The sequence below is a fragment of the Poecilia reticulata genome, chromosome 4, assembly GCF_904066995.2.
Source record: "Poecilia reticulata chromosome 4, P_reticulata-male-v2, whole genome shotgun sequence".
Classification (NCBI taxonomy): domain Eukaryota; kingdom Metazoa; phylum Chordata; class Actinopteri; order Cyprinodontiformes; family Poeciliidae; genus Poecilia; species Poecilia reticulata.
Window position 1 is genome coordinate 15812509 of NC_088833.1, and position 18421 is coordinate 15830929.

The following is an 18421-nucleotide window of genomic DNA, read 5'->3' on the forward strand; positions in this document are numbered from 1 at the left end:
ATGTGTAAGAATGGTCATGTCAAAGTTTCATTCAAATACAGAATTTGCAGCAAAAAAATTAGTTAATTATATGCTACCATTGAAGTTTAGGGTTATAACAACACAAAATGTGGAGAAGTTAAGAGACCATTACTTAACACTGTCTTGCAAGTTATTCAATTATTTCACACTCCTGATCAAAACTGTGCAACCGGAGGAGCTTGTTACATTAACTGGTTAATCTATTCTGAGAAAAAAAAACGAATAAATACGTCCAGATTTTCTGTCCCAGAATGCTAAAATCCAGAATAAAACTTTGACGTCACGACTTGAGCTCGCTTCTTACCCCACGGGAGTGAAAGCATGAAATATGCATTCAGGTACGACATTTAGCTCATCTTTTGATAAAGAGATGCTATTGAGAGTATGTGTTCCCCTGCAGCAGCCATCTTTGTCCATTTTCTAGTCTGACTGGCCTCTGCTGATGGTGCCTCATAAAGGAATCCAATAATCACATGCAGAGACCTTGAGGGGAAGGAACTACAGTAACTGCCAGAGACCACGAGCATTTGTGTGTGGCCCCCACTGGCAGTGATAACCGCTGATTTATGGCCGGGGTGACCATCGAGGACAATGAAGCCCCACAATGAGATTCGCCACACCCTCTCAGCTCTAATACTCAATCTGTTACCAGCCATCCTCCATTTCCATAGACACCCATGCCAGGGTCACAAACCCCTTATTGCTTTGTTTTTGTTGTGCTTGTCCTCTATTTGCTCTGCTGCTAATTTACTCCCTCCTCCCTTTCCCTTTCCTTTCTCCACTTTTATCCTTGCCCTCTCTGTCAGTCTTGGAGTCAATGTGCATAGATTACTCAGGAACACTTGCAATAGTCACCGACATACCCATGACCCATGGCTCCATTGGCAGGTTTGAGAATAAAGGTCTTCTGCTTGCGTTTCCTGCGCAGCTCTTTGACATAGTTCTGGAACTGTGTGTACTCAGCAGGGAAGATCCAGGTTCTGGGTGTGAAGTTGTACTCGTGAGGCTGGCACCTGATCATTCTGCAAGAATGAAAGAGCTAGTGAACAAGTGTACTTTCCTCTAAGAAGCAATAATTTATCCTTCTAAAATAATCTGGCAGTTGAGTCTGGCACTTATTAGGATTTTCTTCTTCTTCTTCTTTTTTTTTTTGTCAAATTAAAAGACGAATGTTGTGCTTTCAAAGCAGACCTGACCATTTGCTTTGAATTGTGAAGTGCTACAAGTACCCAGCTGTAACTTCTTATAATACCAGCAGGCTTTTGAATGCTTGCGTCGCTTCTCTGTAACTGATCCAAAGCAATCACATGCGCGTATTAAAGAGGGACACAAAAAAAAAACTCACTTGGACATGTTTCTTGCGAGGCAGTCTTTCCGGCAGATTTCTCCCATGCCAGGGAAATGGTTAATTCTCTGCAGAGGGACAGGCAGACATAATAATGTTGTTAGGGCCATTAAGCCACTCAATTCCACCCCCACCCCTTCATAAAAATGAGCACATTAAAGGCAGCAACCTGAAGTGAGCTTACAATGTTCTGACATTTATGCCCAATTACAGACTCAAAACAAAAAGGTGACGCTAAGACCTTTCCCAACCCTTATTTAGTTTACCATGTTTTTTTTTAATACTTTAAAGGTTGGGGAGGGAAGAGGCGAGAAAAAAAAAACGATCAATCTCAACTCAGAGGGGCCAAGGTAATTGGTTCTGCATCGCAAGCTCCTGCGGTGACAGTTGAATGAATTGCTTTGAATGTGCCGAAAGGGGGGTGGATGTAAAGAAAAAAAAAAAAAAACTCAGTTTTCTGTATTCTTTGACCAAATGAGCCTGAACAGGGGTGGTAATTAGGCTCGTATGAACTGAAAATTTGACAGCAAACTCTCAAAGTACATCACCAAAACGGAAAAAGAGGACAATTTTACAATGGGGGAGAGAAGAGGTAAAAAAAAAAAGACAAAAAAATGAGAATACAAAGTGTATAAGGAATGCGTGATTATTATCCAAATGAGACAGACATAATTAGGGATTCGGAAGAGACTGCACAATTATGCCAGTGCTGCAAGACTACATGGCGTGTAAGCGTAAATCAAAACCGATTGTTAGGGGAATTTTACTTTTCTTTTGAGATTTTATCTCATGAAAGCCACAGTTCCATGAAGACGCAGACGGGGGGAAAAAAAGGCAAAGCATCTGTTCAATGTGAAACATTAGCAACATTGCAACTCACTAAGCATCAATAGCATTCACAATATTCCATCTTCTTTCCTGAACTCTTGGTGCCCCTATTTTAACAAGGCATCCTCTTCCTGACTAGCTTGTGATTTAATCGATCATTAGTGGCCAGTCTAATCAAATAAGTGCTCGGAAAGACAGATAGCTAATGCTCACTACTACGGGAGGGCAGCCAAGTTCACTGAGCAACATGCATGGGTCAGACAGAGGTAAAATCACTCTCAGACCAGCAAGAAAACCGAGAGCAACCGTTGTTGTTAAGGCCCGTCTTATCAACATCACTAGTGACATCTGAAAGCTGCCCAGGCAGCCCCTGTTGTGCACAGGCTGTCAGTCTACCTGTCAATCTTTCCGTCTCTGCATGGCCTCTGCTGTAGCCTCTCACTATCTCCTTGATTTTTTTTCATACTGGCTATTTCCTACTCTTGCTACACTGTGCCTTAGGAGTAGCATCTAGGACCTTCCACCTCGTAGATAAATATATATGATATATTTTATGTTTTGCTAAAGCTTTTCTTAATGAATCTCTATGGTTTGTTGAATATGTCGTCCATTTACCACTCTTTTTATATTCATTGTGATAAAATCATCTTCATAAGGCAGAGCTTCACCTCTTTGTCACATTATATAGTATCTTGCAAGTACATACAACTTTAAACAAATTTTTTTTTTGTGAATTTCATTCGGACTTTATGTGATTGACTGGTACAAAGCATTGCGGTCTGGATCAGTGCAACTGTAAACTGAAATAGTTTCTAAATTGTTTTACAAATAAAATCTGGGTGTACTTATGTGTTGAGTCCTTTTCAATTAAGTACCTCAGAATAAAATCCACTGTAACCAGTTGCTTTTCACCTAAGTAGCATGAAAAGTCTACCTATGTGCAATGTAATCTCAGTATAAATGCAGATGTTTTGTGAATTAATGGGGAGATGGATTAATCTAAATGTCGGGAAATACTTAAACAAAACCTGGTAAAGGCCTACAAAATACTTGAGCCTGGGGAGAAGGTTCACCGTATAACAGGATTGAAACCCTGCACATACTTCAAAAGCTAAAAGTTGTTAGACTGGCCAGAAGTCCAGACATACATCTATTTTAGAATTGTGTATCATTCTCCTTCCATTTTATAGAGTACTTTCCTTTGATCTATTACTTAAAATCAAAGTAAAATACAAGAAAGGTTTTTGGCTGCAATGTTAGAAAATGTGACAAAGTTCAGGGGGTTTGAATAATTTAGAAAGGTATTATAAATTACCTCACCAAAAACAATATGGTATTTTGCCATTTCGTCCAACTTACTTGATTGTTGATTAAACCTTTTTTCCCATGAATTTAAAACAAACATCACATAGTTTAATGACATTTCAGAAAATCTAATTGCACTGGCAGTGGTTTTATATACAAGACTGTTTGTGTTAGACTGCAGTGACAGGTCCAAGGTCTGCTGACATATTTGATCCACTTGAAACATGTGCTGTGAAGTGAAATGTGGTTAGCATAAGAGGGCCAGAGAAACTGATGTTTAAAATCAATAAAACACATTTTGCTTGAACCTCTCCAAGATTTTGGGGGTTTTACGCATTGTATTTGCACAATTTAGTTTCTCTGCTTACCTCAATCTGTTCTCCAACCCACATTTTACATGGAATAGCTACAGCACTAAGTCACAGACCAAACACTAATAAATACCCATAAATAACCATCTAAAGCAAAGTGCCTGCAGTTAGAAGTTTTACAAGATAGCATGTGAACCATTTACTACGGTTTGACAATAGCTGTTTTGTCAAACCGTAGTAAATGGTTCTGCATTTACTGCAGAATGAGAAAAGTTTGCAGAACGTTTCTCATTCTGCAAACTACGATCCGTCCAGACTTTTATCGGCTTCCGGTGATATGGGCATCTGATTATGTTATAAAATTCTGTGTCAAAGTCAGAAAAAAACCAAGAGAACTCAGCTAATGATGCCCAAAACCTTCACTGCCCCAGAAAATTATTTTTGAATGGAAGGAATGAGATCATCTTTCCATGTGTCTACACTAAAGATCTTAAAACCTAACTTAAAATTTCAGGAAGCAACTTATGTGGTTTAAACTATTAAGACAGTCACATGTGCAGTACGGTGTGTAGTTGGATGAAGAACCATTATTCTTGTTTTTCATGTGCTAGCATTGAGCAAGTTACACAAGAACGGTTTGACTGGTTAAATATGACTAAAATTATCTTAATTCCACAAAAAAATTCATACTTTATAACTATTGCGGTCTCAAAATTATTCAACTTCCTAAAAAGAATTGGGTGTGGTTTCAAGCACACCTGGTGCAATACACCTGGAAATACATAAAGAAGCCAAAAAATTTGGGATTCTGTTCTGTAGATAAATGGACCAAAACTGGATGTTTGTACACCTGCGCATCAGGAGGGAGGATAAAAGGTAACACTTGTGAAAGAAAAAAAGAAAAAAGAACACCCTGCCTACAGTAAGGCATGGTGGTGGCTCAGTAATGCTCAGGGGCTACTATTCCTTCTCTAGCAATGGAAAACTGCATTGTGTGGAGGGCAATGTGGTTTCAATCAAATATCAGGAAATCCTGGGAGAAAATGTCATACCATCTGGGAGTAAGGTTAAGCCCTGGCACTACAAACAGGACAATGGTTCAAAGGATATCTCAAACTCCACAAAGACTTGGTTTCAAGTCCTTTGAAATACTAGAGTAGCCATTATAGTTGCCTGTAAATCCTTAATGGGATTTAAAAAAGGTGGTGCCAGCATACAAACCCAAGAATATTTATCAAAATGAAATGTTTGCCTACGAGGAGAAGGCCAAGATACTTTCGGTGAATGCATCAGGTTTGCAGTAAATCTAAAAGTCCTTGTAACGAAGGTGTTGCATAATTTTGGGGCAGCAGTTGTAATTAAAGTAACATTTTGTGCTAAATTTTGAAAGACTAGTTCTGATCAGGTATTTAAATTGCTGTGGTTTTATTCATTTATTGCAAACACCAGCTGGTTTGTATATTTTGCCAATAAGCCTAATTTGCAGCAGAGTTTGAAACATTGTCATTGATGTGGTACAAGTGATGAGAAAGCCTGATTGAAACAGACAGACATTATGACAGTTGCAAGTGTTTGGGACTGCTGTTAGTTAATGAGGTCTGAGCACCCTGCAGCCCACATCTGAACACAGACACACGGTGCAACGTTTTCTGCTGCGTTCTCACTGATTAACAGCCATTAAGAAAGTGATGCAGCACTGTTACAACACTTAGAACATTTAATTCAAATTGCCCCGAGATGAACAGACTTATTTCCGAAGCCGCCTGCAGTCCACGGGATGTGTCGAGAAGATTGGGACTAGAAATTAGCTATTATGTTTAATATGTCATATCAAGTTTGTTAGTTTTAAATGTAATTTCGAAATAAATAAAGATTTTATAAAACTGTCTGACAGACAACAATTGGCAAACAAAAATTCCATCAACACAACCACCAGGGCTGCAAGTTATCAAATTGAAGGGTTTTTTTCTCAGCTATTTACTATAAAAATAAACAAATGTAACTGTTTTTTTAGAATGGTTTGAAAGTTTGTTATCTGAAACAATCTTTAGTATTTTTTTAGAATAAAATTATATTTCATTTAAAAAAATAATGTGTTTGTTCCATTGCTTACGTCCATTCTGTTCCTAAATCTAACTTTTAGGAAACATATTTATTTTTCTCTCTTTGGGAACTACCCTTTTACTCATTCTTCTGCCAGATAAACACACAACCTCTATAAAAAAGTGTATCTAAAACATTTCATTCCAACACTGTAAACATTTAATGACAGTGAATCAGCGTTCTGTTCTTGGACACCGCATTACAAATATTTTCTTAATCCATATATGCACTGGGCCTCATCTAAGTATATTAAAAGAAAACAAATGATCTTTTCAAACATTATTTTCAACTTTTAAAAACTGGCCAGTTGTGTCTACCTGATAGTTCCTGAGCTCAACAATTTTCTCATGCTGCACCGCTGAGTCATTCCAGATGAGGTTGGCAGTCTCATCATCATCCCGTGCTTTGATGAAGTCCATCTCCCTGGTGACTATACGTACTGCATAAAAATAAAAAAAAACACATTAGTATCTATTCTAAAAAAATAAAAAAATAAAAATACCACAAAGAAGTTAGAATCTCCTCAATAAACATGTTGAGTGCCTTGCAAGAGCATTTATATCTCTTCAACTTTTTCAAATTTTGTCAGGTTATTGCAACAAAATAGATCACACAAAGAAGTGCATATTTGCTAAAAGGAAGAACAACACAAAACTCTTTACTCTAAAACCATTCAGTAAGATCTACTGCAACAATTTCCTTTCAGAAATTGATGGATATGAAAATGAAATTTAATCTAATTGTAAATAAAGTTAGTAGAGGCCTAAATTATTTTAGCTGTCAAGAGGTGGTAATTCTGGAGCAAATGCAGAAATGCGCCACTCAGGTGGGAGAATTGGTCAAGAAAAAAAATTTAATTGTGAAGGCTACAGCTATGAATTGTACATATTTAAGCCAAGGAGAAAGCCATTCCTTGAAGAAAGTAATAAAAGGTACCAATTACAGCTGGGTTAGACTACAAAGGCACACTACACTTTAACCATGCATCGCTTTCCCTACACTATTTTGCAGTACTTTTTATTGGTCTATACTTCAAAATCCGAAAAAAAATTGTATTACAGTTTGAAGATAATTGACAAAATGGTAAAAAGGATTAAAAAAACTTACAAGGTTATGGACACTATATATACGTAACCCTGCAAGTCATCATATCTTTAGAAATACCTCTTAAAAACTGACTAGCCATGTTCTAAAGAGCGAGGCAGCTCAAAGTTATAGATGTAAAAAAAAAATAATAATAGAATATGCTCTCCCTCTGACCCATAAATCCTAAACCTAACCAAGCATCACAGATCAATATTTCACTCAAACATTTTGCTAGGCCTAAATGTTGCTGTGCATTCGTAAAGAGATGAATCTGGGAGGTTATAGATCAAAAAGCTCACAGCAATATTTACTATTCATGAAATGGTAGCACAGCAGCTAATCGTAATGCCTCTCCTGAAAAAGATAAATTAATTGACTGTAATGCATTCAAATCCCACCGGAAACCCTATAGCATGAGAGATAGGTGGCAACCCACTTGGACATTAATCCAACAAGTATTCATTATTCAGCACTTAATGAAAAATTCATATGCCCTAACAAAACAAAGTATTAATTAATTTCTTGAAAGCGTCTAGAAACCTGGAGAAGGCTTGCCTAATGTTGCGTGATGGCACTTGAATGGGGAAATAAATGTTTCCAATGTGACTTCATCCATCTGTTAATGTCAGCAGAGACTAACAGTGTTTTGCTAACTGGAACAGAGAGGATTTACATCAAAGCAGACATATGCTTACGGTTAGCAGCATGGTCCTCTAGTATGGCAGGGCAATAATTGATCCTTTTCTTGCAATTCTCACAAAACAGCCGTTTTAAGTGCTTCAGCATGCATTTCCCTGCTGAATGGGCCCAAAGCAGATTCCAAATCCTATTTTCTCACATCATAAAACTTTACCTGGGATATTATCGGTTCTCAAAAAAGGTAAAAGAGGGGCAAAAAAAACAGCAAAAACAAGCGATCCGTCTGGCCTGTGGTGTTAATTTTCCCTCAAAATAGGCCTGAACTACCCTCAGAATGGCCACTGTGAGGGTCCCGTCACAGCTAGATGACTGACTCACAGCTGGACTCCCGTCTACCGACAGGATGCCGACTGCCTCAGACTTCTACTCGCTGCTGCTGACTCCTTACTTTCATCGGTTGTAGTTCACCCCTGAGAACTCTGCTGCCACACAATATATTGAACTTCAGAGGAGTGCTTACCATGCTCTTTTTGCTAATCTCAAACTGAAAAGAACAACAACTCACCGCCAAGCTAAATTGCCCCACAGAAGATTTATGTAAAGCATATATGGCTGAACTGTCTCCGTGTGAGCTGTTTAGCTCAACTGTAACTATTTGGGTGTAATTTGAGACAAAGAAAAGCAAGCTCTCTCAAAAATATATCCACCTCGGCAGATTTTATTGTTAAGGAAACATTAGAGTCAGATTTGTGGTGTTTTTGCAGAACTCACTAAGCCACGGGAAGAAACCGGGCTTAAACTTCCTTACTCATTAGATTTTCTTATGAGGAAAAACAAACCTCAAACTCAATAAAAATTTAGTTCAGTGTAGTTGCAGTAAACAGAAAATTACTCTACAAAACAAACAAAAACATAGCAGAATTTTCAAGGGAGACTTTGTTCATAGGACTTTTCACTTGTCTATTTAGGTAAATTTTGCTTCTCACCTGTTTTCTGAACCAATGTACTGAAAAGAAGTGATGGAAACAGTTTTGATAATGCTGTTAGAACTGATTAATCTAATCAATTTTCATGCCTATAAGCTATGAAGAGCAGCAAATCCTCTTTTTATGTATTTATGTAAAATAATTATATTTTACTTTTGATAAAATACAATCAAAAAGTTAATTTACTAATGAATTTCATTGGAACATTAGAGCTTGCAGATGATAAATTCTTTAAGCAAATCTCCACAAAAGAGCATAGCTGACAAAGACGGCTGTTTAACAAGTGCTATAACAAAGTATAACAATTGGAAAGTTGAGTGGAAGGAAGAAAACTGTGGTAGAAAAAAGTGTACACTCAATGCTAATCATATCATTGATATAATATGAGCTTCAAGTTTTGAATTGAATCACTGAAATAAATTAACATTTCACTAATATTCTAATTTATTGAGATGCACCTGTAGTTAGATTCCCCACTGGCATGTTTCTTTTTTTTAATTTCCCATACTTGTGTAGTCATTATGACACCAAGTCTGAACTTCTTTTGAGGTAGAATACCTATTTCGTATTTGGTGCCAGAGACATTGGCGGTTATTCTGCTCTTCTTCTTTTTGCTGTGTGCCTTCCTCTTCCCACTGCTCCGGTAGGGACCCACAGATCGGACATTCATGGGGGACGCTCCTTGATCCTCTGGAGGAGATAACACACAGCATAACTAGATACAAGCACAGCTTGTGCTCCACAACAGAGAGGGAAGCAGAACTCTAATGTATTTTTCTTGTTCCTGCAGGGGATTTAGAGAGTTTTGTTTATGGGGGAAGAATGTAAGTGGATTATTCATCTTGCGTGGTGTAGTTCCATACATCATAATCCTTAAATTATTACAGTTTCAGTGTGTGTGTGCGTTAGTGTGGATGTGTGTGTGGAGGTAGACTTAAGTATGTCACACTGCATGCACAAATTCAGCGTGAGCAACTAATACACTGACCCTGTCAGTCCTGAGAGGAATGACCCTCTCTTACTCACCTCCATCAATAGGAAGGGAGGGCATCTCAGGGGCTAAAAGAGAGAAGGGGTAAACCAAGCTTTTTGCCAGTCTTGGTGGGCGGACCTCACAAGGTGCTCACAGCACCCCCTCCAAGGGCTCTCTCACACTCGCAGTAGTTACTCTTGTCCGTCCCCGGCTGCGTGGACGATGTGGTTCAGAACAGCCCGATGGATCATCTGAGAATCTCCTTGGCCTGCTTCAGCGGCATAAGCAGAAGAGTCTGAGTGGGAAGGGGATTCGGCATGGGTAGCAGCGGTGGGAAAGGGCACAGAGGGGAGTAGGATTCCTCAGGGGTCTGCACGGCTTGACTTATTTACAACTGCCAGGGCGGAAAGGGAGGGAAGGGGAGGACAAGGGGGCAGAGAGCCTGCGAAGGAGATGAAAAAACATTGTTTATAGGTGCAAAGTTTAGAGTGATCTAACCAATCAAAGACCAGCAACACGAAGCTCAGAAATTCCACAAAACAATACTGAAAATTCAATTATTCAGTACTGTGTCGGCTGGAATCATCCTGATTTCATGGAATCATGGTGAAAATATTAATGGACTACTCAAGCAAGCTGTTTTGAGCATCACATTGTTTCGAGTGCCTGCTAGGTTTAATCGTGTGGCTACAAGGTCACTTGAATCAAACAGATGGTATCTTCACAGTGGCTTATTGAGATGTTACCTCAAGGAAATTGGCATCAGTCAGCCGCCCAACTCGGCGATTGTCCTCAAAACCTTTTTGGAATGAAATCTGATATTGTTGTCTTGCTATGTCTGAATTACCAGTATTGCTGATTTGAGCAGTAAAAGGACTCAGTGACAAGAATTTTTTTTTGGGGGGGGGGGTTTCAGTTTCAGGTCATGTTTTTGGGGGGTTGTTTTTCTAGAACTGCACCACGTTGAACTAGCTCTGTTACTATCATGTTCTGTTTCTTCATTTTCGACAACACCAGGTGTTTCCTAATTGCTGCTTCTGCAGGATTTCTCCAACATGCATGACAGAATCAAAGCAACACACATCAAAAACCTACCCGGATATGTTTTTGAAGAGGAAATAACATTATAACATGGTACAAAGCTTGAAAATAATACATAATACCTCATTTAAACACCACTTTAAAGGTTTTCTGCAAAAACAATCTCTGGTCAAACATTACTTTTCAATAATTTTTCAATTTAACAAACTCCAAACAAAGTGGCATACAGCTCTAAATAAAAAGTTTCAAAAAGGTTAAAGTTATGCTTTTAGTTTTTATGCAACGAAAAAAGTTACTAGGGCTTTTCTATGCACATTTGTTTGCAAGTATTCATGCCCCTAGATTTTTTTAATTTCTTTACACTTTGTCATTGAACAACCAATGACAACCAATGACAATGGACACTACTTTGTATTGAGACATATCAATACATTTTACTAGAATTCCATTACAAGTAGTGAATAATTGTAAATTTTTAAAACAAGAAATAGTTTTATAAAGTCTTTTAATATTCCAAAACAATAACGCAAATATATCAGCACTGCTTTTTCTCATAATAAGACACAATGTAAGAGGCATGAATAGTTTTGTATTGTAATATATTGTCATTGCATGGTTAAGGCCTCTGCGTTGACTTCCTAATATCGTAAACTACCATTAAAGTCTGCAAACTGCAGACTCTTTCTATCCATTATCACAGTCAGTTTAGTTACAAGCTAGTTACATTTATTCCTGGAAACTGACATTTCAATGTGACTTAATAAAGAAAAAAAGTAATAAGTCAACCGCATTTTATTTCAGTACTCTAAAATACTTTAAGTATACTTATACAAGTAATGGTGGCAAATTTATAGAGTCGTTTTTCCAAGTCATTATTTCTGTTTATCTCATATGGATGCAACACATTGGCAAGCAATGCAAGTAACGACAAGCCATGTAGTCCCAAGAGACCAATTCTTTTTCCATGGGTCACAAGCCAACCACACAAAAACATGTGTGGTAAAAACTTTCCATTAATCATTATAACTACCTGCCCTTGTACACAAATTGGTAAATGTCTCTTTGACGCTCAAATGGCAAATGAGTAAGATACTATATAAGCTGTAGGACAATTTAACTTTAAACATGAACAAAGAATGCAAAAATAGTCTGGAAATGTGTATGGAAGTGGTAAATGAAATACAACAATGACTATAAAACAACTTAACTCACAAATAACATGCAATGTCCTATTGTGTCTCTTTGAATTTCATAAAGAGATCAACAGTAGCCTCTAGTGGTGGGAGTACACTAAATAGTGTGTTTTCCACCAAACAATGTTCACAGTCCGCACATCCACTTTTCCTCGCTACAGGATCAGTGAGCTTAAAACGATGTGCTCACGAGACAGCTTACAAAGCAACTGCATCGATTCTATCAACAGTCTCTAGACAAATTAGAGTGAGAAAACAATCTAATTGTATTGCTTGATCATTCAGTAGTCCTCACTGTCAGCCTCTTGGTCTGCCTGTGGTAAGCACAGGACATTGATCCGGACTAGAATGAGATCAGCGGAGAGAGGGGGGGGAGAGAGCAACAACAAAGAGTCAGTGTGATAAAGAGAGGCTGGCTGTACTGCTGACAATCTACCCACTCCCCTCCTCCCCCATCTCCCAGTGTTGTAATGTAAAAGTTCTCTGTGAAGGATGCAGGGAACGCTGCCTACATAAGACCTCTGTCTCTATACAAAGCTGAAAATGGCATTTTGATATGGTTATTTTTGATTATTACAAAAAGAGTCAAAAACTTTGTTGTTTCATATTCTCACCTTTAAAAGGGTGTAAAACTTTATTGAGCTCTAAATCATGTTATGATATTAGTCCCTCATCAAAAACATACCTGGAACATTGCTTTGATTCTTTCAAGCAAGTCTGAGGAATCCTTTAATCTCCCATGGCAACCATTCGGGAGCGCCTAAACGCTTGCTCTCACAAAGCGCCGCCTATTTCCACAAACTTTCTCCTTGAAGCTGTAGGCTTCAGCCAAGCTTCCACCTCACAGAGTAATCCTACCCTGCAACTCTCCACTCCGCTCCTCCAGACTAGCGGCAAGAGCAATTAGCAAACACCTGGAAAACTGCAAGTCTGCTGAGCTCATAATACAAAATACTTTTCAGTTCAACGCTCCTAGAACGGTTGTAAATGGCATAATGGAGGAGCACAATATCACAATCATGAAGGCAGAAAGAGAAGGACTTTATTAAGGAGACAGAGACCCAATTTTAGGTTATGTTTTAAACATACGATATTTTTATAACTGAAAGTAAGTACTGAAAGTTCAGGCACTTTAATAGACAAAAAAAATAAAAAGAAGTGATTGTAGTTCAGAATTTGTTGAACTACAATCAGAATCAACCAGATAATGAAAACATGCCCTAATTAACATTTCTACACTAGTGAACTACGCTGAAGGATGTTTGTTATGCATTTTCTGTTTGTTGGATTTCATTATACAGCTTGTACTTATTAGTGGTTGAAAAAAGAAATGAAAAAAAAATTGAAGTAAATCACAATTTCAACCTCACTGACTCCACATTACTGCAAAATCATCCATCTTTTCTTTTCCTTTGCCCACATAAGCTTTATCGGCGTCAGAGACCCAGTAATGCAATACAAATATTTGACCAAGAGAGGGAGCCAAAAGGCCGTCATAGTAAAGTCAAGCGTGCTTAGCTCAATGCAGTGTGCTCCTGCCACACAGCACACAGAAAGGCTTCTTTGTGAAGAGTCAGCTCTTTGTGTTGCTTTTCTCCACCCCTTTTTGTTCTTCTGGCTTTAAAAGAACAACAAATGCTGGTTTGTTTGCAAGCAAGCTGCAATAAAATGTTCAGACAAATATTCATCACCAATTGTTACTATTTATTGTCCCATTCTATAGAAATTTAACATTATAAATATTCACTGAAACTAAACAATAGATTAAATATATTCGCACGGGCATCATTGAAATATGAGGAAAAAGCAAAAGAGCACTTCCGATTGAATTAATTTTTTTTTACTGAATGGCAAATTCGCAAGATATCTTGAACGGTTGTGCAAAAATTGCATCAAAGCAAAGAAAATTGTAACTGCGTGCTCTTTCTGCATGACAACTTGTGTCACACCTATTACACATGTCATCTTAACAAAAGCTGTCCCTCTCCGAGGGGCCTTGTTTTATCTCCTTGCTGTGTTACATCTTGAAAGCGGTCATCAGACCCACAATCAAAAGGCTAAAGGAAACATTGCACTGGCTCATTTTGCGCTGAATGTGCAGGATGTATAAATACAGGATCCTCTCTGTCTGAACTGTATGCCCAGCTGTATACACAAGTCTTTAGGGCTAGTGTATGCAACATACAAATGCAATTTATATGTTGCACTAATACAAATTTAAGATGTATTAATGCAACCTCTTTAAGATGTAACTATAAGAAAAAACTCACTCTGTGTATAGATATACATAACAAAAAAAAAACATTTTAGTCACAGAAGCAACATAAACCCCATTACCTAGATACTTGATACATTAGGTGTCATGGAGAGTGATGTCAGGTTACACCATAAATAAATAAATAAATAAATAAATAAATAAATAAATAAATAAATAAATAAATAAATAAATAAATTATTATATGAATAAAAGTAGGATCAGTAGAAAGAGAGTTGTTTAGAATTGATTGTGGACCTAAAATTACCTGTAAACAGTAACCAACTCTGGTTTTGTTGCTCCTTCCACCTAAGAGGAGGACCGAGTGTGGGAGCTATCAACCCACAGGGTACTGAAATACACTATCACACCACGCACTGTTTCGTCTGAAGTGATGCTTTTAACTTTTCATAGTTTTAAAAACATTGAGAAGTCAGCCATTTTCTTACAAATCAGATGAGCATTTCCATTAGCTACAATCAGTCAATATTCATATATCTAAGCTTACAGCTCAAGCAAAGAGGGATGCAGCAGGACGCAAATAGGAAAGATGCTGCACAATACATGCTAGAAAACAGTGGTAGATATTTTACTGAAAATTGTAACACCATGAGAATGTAGCACACATTTTAATAGATTGTAATAAAGCTTAATTTGGGGTCATTTTTTAGAACATCAGGATGGCTATATGGGATGGAAAAATGGATTAATGGTAGTTTGTAAAAACTGATGGAAGTGAGGACTAACAATGAGAGGGTAAATAGTGTGAGCCAAAGACAGGAAGTAAAACTAAGGCATAGGAAACGGATCAGAATAAAGCATAAACTTAAGACTTTAGTTTTATCTGGCTGTAGCACACTGTCTGCTAAGCACACTGAAAAAAGAATGCATTCTCAGAATATAGCAGAATAATGAGAAATTCAGCTATTTTGAACATTTTCATTTGTGAAAAACACAAACTCAAGACAAATCACTCATCACTCATTTTAAGGTAACATTGATGATGTTAAAAGCAGATAGCCTGGCAAATATCAGCTTGTTACACTTTATAGAGTACTATAGACAGCAAAATGGTATAATAAACTGTGCAGCAAGCACAAGAAATTAAATGTTATTTAGTGAGTAATTGTACATTTTTGCTGAAGTTGATTAATCAAATCAAATGACAACAAATATATTTTATAGAACAAAAACTGTTTCTCAATATTTTTGACTGATCATCACTGCAATATCAATTCAATTCAGCATCACTACAAACAATCACAAAGCAGCGCTTTGGTGCAATATTGTGTGTTACACAGAGGCTCAAGTGTCATTACATTACACTATGCTTCATAATAATATTTCATAAAACTGAGGTAAGTTTTCACTGTCTTTTATTCCCACATCTAAGTCAGATCTTCATGACCTAGATCAGAAAGTTGTGCCTCATTAGAGGGAGACTCTGATGAGGCACAATAAAGAAAGTACTGAGAAAAATGTGGTTTAATCAAAGTCAATATTGTCATCTCAGTATTCAATATTAATATATTGAACACTGAGAATTTTAGGAAATGTAATGTTTCCTAAAATTGTGCAGCCTAGAAAATATATTATAATGATGTGTAGTAATACTCACTGTATTAATCAGAGGTAAGAATAGTTGCTTTTCTTGTAAATAAACGCAAGAATATTGTGTTATACATATTTATTTTAAAGGTATTGCTTCAAACCAGAAGCAATACCATTTCTTCCTGGATAACACTGAAGGAAAGATAACTAAACAAAATACCTCCTTATATTTAAGGAGCCTAAATATAAGATAGAAAAACACAAACATTAACTATGAAGGAATTACCTCAAATATTAGAATCTATCCAATAATAATATGACCTTAGACCACCCTTTAGCTAACACCATTGTTAATAATCTGAGATCAATAAGTATTCTGACTCCAAGATATGCATGAAAGGGGGGGGAAAAAACAAGATTTTACATTTTCTATTCATCTTACGGTGTGTTGCTGCGAGAAGGCCAGAAATGATGATGCCATCCAGAAATCCTCTTATATAATCCATCTGCTCTGTCAGGGCTGGCCATCCACAGGGTGCTCTGCCAGCATGTGGTGTGTAGAGTGAAAACTATACTACAAGCAGGACTAAATAAATCAAATCTCCAACCACCAGATCTCGTATGTAATTAGCCAGGCTCTGGGCGCTTATTGCCTTGCTGAACATAAGCAAAAAAGGCTTATGAGTTAAAGGCAGATTTATTAAGTGGGCTTATGCTGCAAAGACCAGTGGGGGGATCTGTACTGTATCATGCCTGTCTCAGCAAGAAGTCAATATGGTATCTTCCAGAACACTGGAAGGATTGCAGGCCATCCCCCCTTCTTTAGATGTCTTGCTCTTTTTTTCTTTTTTTTTGTATTAATCCAAGCACAACATGAAATCTTTTAATCTGGCATGCAAGGCCTTAACGATGGGGGCTTTTCTTGAGCTCACAAATAAAATCTCCAACAACCGAAGCAGGTGTAATACTGCTATAAATGAGCTGCTAGCAGTGGTTTGCTAACGACAGGATGCTAGCTAGTTGCATAGGTCAGGTGGAAGAAAAGCAAACAGGGAAGCAGATCTGGCATCCTGTTAACCTCCAGTGTACAACAGCTTAATGTTGGCGAATGACAACAAACTACGGTGTTTTAATTCAAATGCTTCTACAACATTTAAGCAGCATTTCCTCCCAAATGGGTCACCGTATAATAATTATAAATGACACCGGGCTGCTCTACAGTTAGCTTAGCAACGTCTGCTCAAATGAAACAACAGTTAACGTTACCGTATGTCTTATTCCAGTGCAGCTCTTGTCCTCGTCCCACTCCGATTACACAGCTGCCATTTAGAGACACCGAGGCCTCCTTGGTGAATGCATCTACTTCCAACCGTGTTTCCAGGACTATTCAGTGCTCGTGGTGTCTAACACCGTTACAGCTAATAAATGACGTTGACTGAAACATTATAGAATAAAATCAGTGTATTGTGGTCCTGTTGTCTGCTGTGAGTGCTGGAGCGAGTCCCCGGGCGGAACCAATAGCGCTTTGCAAGAGGGGGGGCGGGGGGAGTTCGTGGATGAACTGCTGAAGTTTGCGTTCGCAGTATGGCAAAATCAGACACTTACCGCACTGTGGTCCTCTTGGGTTAAATTGGCACGTTAGAGTAAAATAAATAACTATTTAAAAGAAAAGGAGACACTTGCCTGCTTCTTAAGGATTCAGTTTAACGTCAAGTCGGCCTGCAGCTCCTCCTTCACCATTTGCTGACACAAACAGCTGCCTAGCAACGGTGTCGCTGGCCATGGTGCTAAAAACATCCAGTCCCGCTAATGGGCGCGTCTCCTTCAGAGTTTATCAAGGTGTCATTTAGCTCACTAAAATGTGTGTTAACTCTCACCTTTGTGTTGTTTCTGAAATCTTCGACAGTTAGATTGTGGTTTCTTGTGTGGAGCTGCTAAATTTCTGAACTAGCTGTAATACTCATTGTAGATTCTATCTCTACTATTGACCCATAATGTTTCTCTACTCAAAACATCTGCGGAGTAATTTTTGTCAGTTTGTTTTAACTTACCTTTGTTTTGAAATATATATTTTTATGAGGTACGTGACATGTTCATAGAAGATTATTAGGAGGTATTAGTGGAAGAATTAAAAAAAAAAACCTTTAACAGTTCAAAAAGCGAATTGCTTGTTTTAATTAAAGATTAAGATAATAAAAAACATACAACAGTCTAAAGTGGTCCCTTATGATTCCAGAAGTATTATTTACACACACTATGGAACATTTACATAAACATTTAAATTGCACAAGACAAAGCAATTCAGAGTAGATTAAATATAAATGCAATTGGGTTGTTGTAACCAGTAGAAAGATTTTACACTAATACTAGCAGCAAGCTTAATGACTATTAATTTCAATTCAATGACTTAATGACATCTTTCTTTTTTGTTAAATACAAAAAATAAATTTGATGTAGCACCACATACAAGATTAAAATGGCAACTGTACTTTGATCAGCCAGTTTACATTAAATATGTCTGCTTCCTAAACAGGAAAGTTGGACAGAGCTAGCCATCTTTACATATTTTTTGGATATCTTATTGTAAACAGGAAACTGAGAAAACAAGTGCTTTCCAACTTATTTTTAGTAATGATTAGTAATTTAGTAACAGTGGTACTGTTATGTAAATATGACCTTAAATTCACTTGGCACTCACAATATAATGTGTGACTGCTAATATATTGGCAGATTGTAGGAGAAAATGGAGATGGCACTGCACGCTGTGTAGTTTTTACTATACACC

At 37.6% G+C, this 18421-nt stretch overlaps 1 protein-coding gene across 7 annotated transcripts in view; it reads right to left on the reverse strand.

Annotated features, from left to right (window-relative positions):
- ttll7 (tubulin tyrosine ligase-like family, member 7) overlaps positions 1-17629 on the reverse strand; it is an 87911-nt gene extending 70282 nt beyond the window's left edge. For 2 of the 7 annotated variants that reach the window (XM_008408047.3, XM_008408050.3), the window contains exons 1-6: positions 16903-17169; positions 9651-10039; positions 9183-9314; positions 6231-6352; positions 1367-1434; positions 885-1043 (exon numbers count right to left, since the gene is read on the reverse strand). In XM_008408047.3, coding sequence (XP_008406269.1) covers positions 885-1043; positions 1367-1434; positions 6231-6352; positions 9183-9314; positions 9651-9675 — 506 coding nt within the window. In that variant the 5' untranslated portion in view covers positions 9676-10039; positions 16903-17169. Of the gene's footprint in view, positions 1-884; positions 1044-1366; positions 1435-6230; positions 6353-9182; positions 9315-9650; positions 10040-16078; positions 16868-16902; positions 17173-17319 lie in introns of those variants that run through there. The other 5 variants (XM_081606345.1, XM_081606346.1, XM_008408043.3 and 2 more) reach the window with 5 other exon arrangements.
- Between the last annotated feature and the right edge of the window lie 792 nt (positions 17630-18421).